General features: G+C 33.0%; 1 protein-coding gene across 1 annotated transcript; it reads left to right on the top strand.

Moving 5' to 3' along the window:
- The first annotated feature begins 36 nt into the window (after positions 1-36).
- Positions 37-8,506, top strand: LOC140434865 (protein maelstrom homolog). Its single transcript, XM_072523448.1, has one exon. It carries the CDS (start codon positions 156-158, stop codon positions 1,029-1,031), a length of 876 nt encoding a protein of 291 aa, XP_072379549.1. The 5' UTR covers positions 37-155; the 3' UTR covers positions 1,032-8,506.
- The last annotated feature ends 441 nt before the right edge of the window (positions 8,507-8,947 follow it).

Here is an 8,947-nt window from a genome sequence, read left to right as displayed (position 1 = left end):
AATTTCCTAAAAACAGCTTTAATATTGTTTGATTGGACCTAACTGTAACATTAAGGTATGCTAGTGATGCAAAAAAGCAATCTGAAGATTCACATCAACTTCCTATCCCTTTAACTGGTGAATATGACGACAATGTGGAAGAAGTTTATACAGAAATGAAAGAGTTTTTATCCTCTAAAACAGGAAATTCGAAAAATTTTCCTCCCTTATATGCTAAGAAAGATATCGTTAAAATGGTTCAACACGTGTTAGATAGTTGGTGCGCTGATTTTGATGAGCCGCCATTATTTAAAGTTTATTATTTACAGTATATGTTCCAAGTACTAAAAAACTCGGTAGCTAATGACAATGTATGGCCCTTGTATTCAATGGCAGAGACGGAAGTTGATAAGGATCTTTATTCCCATACTGCTGGAATATGTTGTGACTTTCATTCTGTTAGTGAAGCTTGTCAATTCTGTAGCCGTTCTGTGGTTGTCAGACTTGCTTATACAATTTGTGATAATTGCTGTTCATTTCTTAATATTCCTATAGAATCTGGAAGACATGTACCTGATCAAGCTTTTACAGCATCCAGTTTGAGTTCAAGAGCTTCATCAAAAGCTAGTTTGTATTCAGCTTCTAGTAAATCTTCTAAGAAGCAATCAGTTCGTGAAGATGACAAAGACACCGTTATATCGTTTTCTAGTGCCTCTCAATGGGAGAACGAATCTGTAATGTCAGACTCCTCTACATCTACTTTCAATAATGGCTTTCCAGGTTTGAAATCTAAATGGACATTAAGCAATTCTCAACCTGTAGCATCCGACTCAATGAGCCAAATGTCAGGCCCGAGCTATGCAAGTGCTATGGGGAATAGAAGACCTAATAGAGATTTTTCTAGTGCTGTGGGAAACAGAGGACCTCAAAAAGAGTTTCCTAAAAATTCCGATAATGATCACTCCAGTGATTCGACTACCGATTATTTAAACAGTCAATCATTTCCGGCTCTGGGAAGAGGAAGAGGTTTGGGCAGAAATCGACGAAATTGATCATTTTTGACTGCAATGGGTCTTGTTCCACTTCATAAGATTGTTAAAAGAATATGTAACTGTTTACATTAGGCGGCTAGCCAATACTCACATTGTCTCTAAAACCACTAACTGAACAAATAATCACTAACTATTGCTTTTATTATATTACAGCGAAATTAAACAACTTTATGAGACTGTTTTACCTTAATTCACAATTTTTCTTTATATGTATTTGAATGAAATAGAAACAAATCTAATACTTCCTCTGTCACTTTTCTTTAAAAGGCATTAGATGGCGCCTGATATGTTGATATAATGATCTAAAATCGCCCGCCATGTAAAAAAAACAATTTGCAACTTTCTGCTTTAACTCTAGAATACTAACCTTATTTTTACTATCATTTACACTAACCATCGTAAAATTTACTACGCTGGGAAAAAAATGTGGTTGCTGAAAAAGTATTTTATATAACTTAATTTTACAAATTATTTTGAACAAGAGCTTCTAAAACCTAAAAATCACAAAAAGAATCATAAATTCTACATTTTAAAACTGCACGGCTGACAACAAAGAGCGCGATGTTCACCACAAAATGGACGTCGGCAGTGCTCGCAATGATGGATTGTCATTCGACGTTTCTTTAGACAGACAAAATTGACACATGGCACGTCTTGACACAGTAGAGCACATTCGTTCTTGCTGCGGCTCCATATTTAAAATATTTTCAATAAACAACTTTACCGAGCTGTTCAAAGTTGGTCAATTTACACGATGTAGCCAAGGTTTGTTCAGATAATATGGCCATAAATTTTCTTCTGCTGATGGTGTTTTCTGCTGTCGTTGTTGGTTATGATTATAAATTATCCAAGAGTGTATGCAAGCTATATTTAACATGCCATAGAACAGGCAAAGAGGCCATCTTGTTTTTTTAGAGATGTTCATGTTTCCGCACATTTGGTCAAATTTTGGCCAATCCGTACTTGGTTGCATTATAAAATATAATGATATCTGGCTTTCCTGTTGGATCAAATTCTACTGGAACATATCAGTAGATTGTCGACAGAACAAGCACAGTTTCATTTTGCCGTAGAGTACCAACTATAGTTAAATTGTAAGGTTTTAAGAGGTCTGTTGCTAACGGTACTGACGTAAATCAATTATCCATGGTTATGTTACGGTTACTTCCATACTCACCCTGAGTTAATTGTTTTACATAATATTCTTCTAGAGGCTGTCCATTGATGTTAGTTCCATCGAACATATATTTGGTATTTACATCACACAGCATCTATTTTGAGTCCATATTTGGCTGGCTTGTTTGGGATATATATCCAGAAAGGACATCTTCCCCTAAAAGCCAATAACTACTCATCGATTGTTCGGTATGATCGGAGCTTATAAGACGTTTTGCCGTTCTGTATAAGATCATCCCATATTTCACGAATGGCTGCTGATAGGTATGTTTCGTTTCTGCCTGGTCTAGACATTTTATCATCAAAACGTAGACATTCTATAAGAAATTCAAATCTTTCCCGGTCCATAATTGCTTTTTATATCGCCCCAGAAATTTTGTGATCAAGCATTTGTCTTGTCGCTAAATGATTGTCCTTTTGGGCAGCAGCAAAAATAAGTAGTCTTAGAAGTGCATACAATTCGTCAATATTTAGTATCGAGTTTGTAAGTTTTTCGACTTTATATTTTTGCGCCCTAACACAAATTTCAACATTTGTGTTTGTGTTTCCTTGGTGTTATCAGTGGGGCCTTGAATAAAATGTACGAAGTTACTGTGCCCATTTTTACCTTTTAGACTCTACAGCAACCGAGTTTGCTTCCCTTTAGCTGCAATTTCTGGAGATTCTTCTTCGTTTCGTGGAGTTTACTGAGCAGGTCATTTCTTTTTCTTGTCTGTTTTAGAGCGATTACTTTCTTTTCTTGAAAACGCTGAAGTAAACTGTTTTTCCAACTCATTTCTCTTCTTAGAATTTCTTTTTCTTTTCTTACTACTGGATGGCAAGTCATGGTCGAAATCTGAGTTATTTTCGTTTGATGGTTCGAATTCTGATTGAGATGGACTGAATGCTTTTAAAACGGCATCTTCTGTTTCAGATCCATTTTCTGATTTATCAGAATTTTTATCAGATTCATCTGGCGACAACTTCGAGTCACAATTACAACTCAGCTCCCGCTGCGTTAGAGTGTGTGCGTGTCTCTATTTTTCGTATTCATATTTTCATATTATTATCATGTATTCATATTATTGACGGAAAAATTACGATGGTTAGTGTTCTAGGGTTAAGCAAATGTACAAAAATTATACGAACAGGAATAAATGTTTCTATATATGGGCTACGAAAGAGCTATAAAGTTAATTTGACTTTAATACATTAAGAAAAAAATCGATAATTTATTCCCTAGAATGAATATATTTTGCACAATTCTATATTTTGATTTTAACGATTAGTTTCTATTTAATTAAGTTTTTATTAAATCACCCACTAAACTCAATTAGAAAGTATTAAACATACAGAAATATTGTTTTTGATTTAAATTTAACATAGATTTAGACATTTTCTAGTGAGTATCTATAGTCACAATAATAGCATATTTCGTCTTCTGTTATTTGACCATTTCTGAGACTTCAGCGATTTTGTCATAACAGTGATCAATATACCATCGTCATCTACTACTGTAATGACTCGAGCGTGTACATTTTTTATATGAAATTGGAACATATTTTTAATGTTCTTCAAATCAAATTTCTTAACGTTATCAGCAATGTTTTTCCTAGAAAACCTGTGATGAGCTTCTTGTTTGTCTCGATTCTCTTCCATCTCTGGTAGCTCAACTATTTCTTCATCCGACGTAGTTCCGTCCACCAGCGAGTAACGTTCTGGATCCTCCTCTCCCTCAACATGTCTCTAGATGTTCCTTTCGTGTATATTTTAATGTTGTTTATTCTTCCAAAAACTGAATGACGGAATTGTCGACATCAGATAACGTTTTCCTTTGGATTTTCTTCCTTTTTGTGGACGTACAAGAAAATATGTATAGAAGTTTCATCGGCTGTCTCACAGGATCTACATTCTGTCACGTATATTTCAATTGTTTTCGGATTCAGTTGACAATTGCCTATTAAACTAAACTAATAGTTCCAAAGAGCTTGTGAATATTTTGTTTTTTAGAAAGGTTAAAATGTTGTAGAAGTGTAGCAAATTCCAGCTACTTTTTTCATTGACTCAGGGTTAAATACTTAGTTACTTTATAACAAAGATTCAAACAATTTTAACATCATCTACATCATTGATACAAGGCATTGTTTTGTTACAAGGTATGATTAGGAGTTACACATTTTACGTAATGTTTAAAATTAAGATATGGATAAGAAATTACTCAAATAATCTTCAGCTTGTTTGCAGACTACTACGTAAACTTAATATAAGTAGAACTCATGTTGTAGAAATAGCAGCACCTTTCCAAAAAATGAAAAGTGATAGGTAAACAGTCTCAAATTAACAATTAGAATCTCTCTTCGGACATAGATTTAAGAATCTTTCGTTATTTACTGTATATATTGTGTAATTTACACCTTGTAGTAGGTTGTTTGTGATAATTTTTTGATTTCTTCAGCCTAAGATGGCTACCTAATTTTTTATTGCTATTTTTATTGGTTTACTTTTGAGGTCTTCAATATTATTTTTTAATTATGAATAGCATATTTCTAAAATGTCTGATATCCATAAAATGGTGAAAATCGGGTAAATTTTAATTGATAAACTAATATTGGATAATTAATGAAAATTGTGTTTTTATTCTTAGTTTACAATAAGTAATAGCTTTTAAAATCTATTCAGTCATCATCATCGTCATTCCAAATAGAGTTTTCAACGGCATTACTTGTATCAGCTGATAAAATTTTCTGCGAAAATGACGTGTCAGGATACTGTTCGAAAATATCTGGCTTACTTAAAAGTCATTTAACAACTTTCAACTTCTCGATCGTACTTAAATGGCCTAAGTCTTCACTGCTTGGATTAAGAGATGACTATTTCTTCCCCCCTCTTAACAGTTTATGGAAACATATGGAAAGGTAGCATGGACTTGCTACCTGTTATATCTATGGATTTCATTTCTGTTATATTGAAGTCCATTTTGAATTTTATGTGCCTCCTAACCGATAGTTTCCGCTCATCAGTAAACCGGTTCGCCGAGAACAAACACATATCCAAATTTATGTGGTAATCAGTTGGTAACAAAGTTCAGTTTTCCGTAATGTTTTTTCTACTCTTCCAAAAACCCGATCTACTGACAAATAACGTTGCCCTCGTACCGGAAGAGTAATATTAATTGCACCTACTAAAATCTTTCATACTTCGTCCTCCTTTTCACACTTGATTACTTGTTCACAATAGCTACATATATCTGTACGGGGTGTACCAAATCCAAGATTGAATTCAGTGGTAAATACTTTGTAGTAGAGATGATATTTACAAGGTTGGGTTTCTGCGTTTTCTTTATTTACTTCCAGGAATAACTTTCACATTTCTCTTGAAGAATCTGAAAGGTATGAAGGTAAATATTTTCGGTTCGGTATCTGAAACGAAAGAGAAAATAATTGTTACTTATCCGAGGCTTTACACAGCATATTCTCTTTGCCGTTTACTACATCCCAATCGCCATTTCTTGCCGTATATATCTTCTTCAGTGAAGATTCTTTTTTCCATTGCTGTTTTTATTTGTTCGTTCCACTGTAATGTAGGACGCCTCTTTTCCTTCTTCGATTTGGTTTCCATTTCCAAGTTCTCAACGGTATTCTTGTCTCTTCCATCCTTTGCATATTTCCATAACGTTATTCACATTAATATATGAAAAAACTAAGAAAATATCTAAGTAATGAGTAACTATCAATGGTTGGGCTACAAAACTTTTAATAAGAATGACAGTAATATTTTTCTTTCTCTCGTCCATAATGTCTTGAACTGCACTTGAAACTCAAGATGTGTTGACGAATCAAATCCTTTATGTTGTTAACACGGATATTAGTACGTTTTCCTCCTCTTGTTTCGTGTCTGGAAGAACCATTTCGGAAGTAATACGCAGCAAGACGTTGAACACGTTAGGTCGGTCTTCTGAGAATGCTGTAGAAACCGGCAGTCTTCTTTCTGAACAAAGTAGGATATAGAAAATTCTCTATTTCTTTTAACTTAATGTTCCTCTAACACGTTCTGTTTTTGTACTTGTACGGCACTGGTAATAAATGAATATTGTTCTACTTTACTTTCACGACCGTAAATGATTGTATGAAAACGCTTACTTAAAGTATCTTCTTCTTATGGTGCCGTGCACCTATAGTGCGTTGGCGAATTATCTTAAGGTCAGACGTCTGTCTTTTGCGGCATGTAAAAGTTCGCCAGTGTTAGTTACGCCTGTCCAGTTCTTTATATTTCGCAGCCACGACATTTGTTTGCGACCTACTCCTCTCTTGCCCTCAATCTTTCCTTGGATAATTAGTTGAGAGATTGCATATTTTTCCCCTCTCAGGATGTGGCCCAGGTATCCAATCTTTCGTGCCTTGATCAAGCTGAGCAATTCTCTCTCAGTATTTGCTCTTCTTAGGACTTCCTCGTTTCTCACCCTATCTGTCCATGGTATGCGGAACATTCTTCGCAAGGTCCACATTTCGAAGGCTTCCAACTTGTTAATGGAAGATATTTTCAACGTCCATGTCTCCATGCCGTATTAAAGTCTCTACAAGTAATAAATTATCCTGACAACGTCCACCAGTATTTATCTATACTTTGAACCCACTGTGCGGGTGTTTGTAAATTTTTTTCTCGCGGTACGACCTTTGTGAAACAGTACCTCTTTTTCAACACTAGCTATTATCGTTATTCACACAAATAAACAATAGAAATATTAATTAAATAAATAATATATAAATAAATAATAATAAAAACAATAAAAAAAATAAATAATATAAACAATAAAAAAATAAATGATAAAAATAATAGAAAAACACTGCAATTTGTAACACAGATTGTGGCCACTTACTGTACGCATCAACTAGAAGCAAACTAGTAAACAGCAGTGATCAGTCACATGACTCCTACGCGCTTATAGATTGGCCAGGCGGATTTAGGACGCTTTGAAAATAAAACCACTAGGGAGGTGAGACGTTTTGACAATAAATACAATTTTCAAATTCACTTTTAAATGATAAATAAGCGGTTTTGTTCCATAAAACTTTGGATTTAGACACTTTGGAAATAAGCTCGTTATATATAGTTTGGGATACGGAGTTTGTTTTGTGTTACTCACATTTATTCTTTCCCTAATATCATATTTTACTTCTTCGTGTCATCATGTTTGTTGCATATATTAATAATTTGCTCTATATTAAATAGCATTTCCTTTTTTTTGTTGTAACATTTTTGTCAGATTATTGGATTCAATTCTCCTTTTGGCAATTTTATAATCCATTTTTGATGTTTCCTTCTATTGTGGTGTTTTTAGGTTTCATATATTTTACGATCGAGGTACAGAAAATTATATTTTAGCAATTAATGAGACACAAATTAAAACACATTGGTTGATACATAACAGTCGCCTAATGTAAACTAGTATATATCTATATTATTTTTCTTTAATAGTTTTAAGCATAGTGTGATACAGATCACAAAATAAACTATCTTTTCAAATGTTACGTTACAGTCAGATTTAGACAACGTCTTATCGTCTGAAAGCGGAAACATTAAGAATATTTTATATTTTAATTTCTCTGGTATTATCGCCACGTATCTTAATTATTCGGAGTGTTAAGTATTTGTTGTTTGAATATTCTTTTTTTAAGAGGATTTCCATGGAGAAAGTTTCAATAATGCACACCTTGTTTTGTATGGAAAGTTGTAAGCTGAAAATTCTAGTTATTTTAATAACCTTCTATTATTATAAGTATTTTTGTTATGAATGTTTTGATAGTTTCCATGTAGGATGAGATTTTAAATATTCCTTGACAAACTGTATGTAGGTATACATTTAAGTTTTTTAATTTTTAACGAGTAAATAATATGCTTTTTGATACTAATTTATGATATGTTATTTAATTATGCTATTATTTGTTGGGTTGCCTCTTATCGGACTTATTACTTCTGCATGTAGTGGACAAATTTAATTATTTATCCTGTCTGTTGTGAACAGTGTTCGCAACACTCAACGAAACGGAAACTATCTTTTTCGGTTAACTAGTTGCAAATACGCCTGCGTAACAATCCTTCCAATCGGAAGAGTCCTGGAACTATTTCGGGTAGCCCGAAATAAAATATGTGTTTAATAAACTTCTGAAAATTTAAATGTTTATGTTAGTAAATAAGCTAAAAGTTTTAAATGGTGTTACCATTATTTTACAGTATATCACAATGTTGGAACTTGACCTAATATTATTTTTGTAAGAGGAGTTTTTATTACTTGTTCATTAAAAGATTTATGTGCATTATTATTACGTGTTTTATTTAATAACCTATCAACCTTGGTGCTAGATAATATAAGGGTATAATATAAAAAACAATTTTCCAAGAGTCATTTTTATAAAGGCTTACTTTCAAGGTCGTTACAAAAGTCACCCTGTTAATATCTAAAATTCAAAAATTAGTATGAGTATTAATAGGTGTCCGGAGAGACTACCCATAAAATCGTATTAAAAATTTTTAAGCGTTTGGAACAAAGCGTTTGGCTTTTTATTCAAAAAGTAATACAATCTTTTTAACGAAATAAAACAACAACTTAATTCATTATGGATGGTTATTTACTACAGCTTACAGTCTTCGACTTTCAAAATTTCATTTCAATTATTTAACAAATTTAATTTTCTTCATAAAAAAATTATACTTTTAAGTCTCTACGATACACTATTTTCGTGAAACATTGATTTGTACTTTTC

The sequence above is a fragment of the Diabrotica undecimpunctata genome, chromosome 2 (assembly GCF_040954645.1).
Source record: "Diabrotica undecimpunctata isolate CICGRU chromosome 2, icDiaUnde3, whole genome shotgun sequence".
In the NCBI taxonomy this organism is placed as follows: Eukaryota; Metazoa; Arthropoda; class Insecta; order Coleoptera; family Chrysomelidae; genus Diabrotica; species Diabrotica undecimpunctata.
Note: the sequence above shows the minus strand (reverse complement) of the source record. Positions and strands in the feature narration are given on the sequence as shown.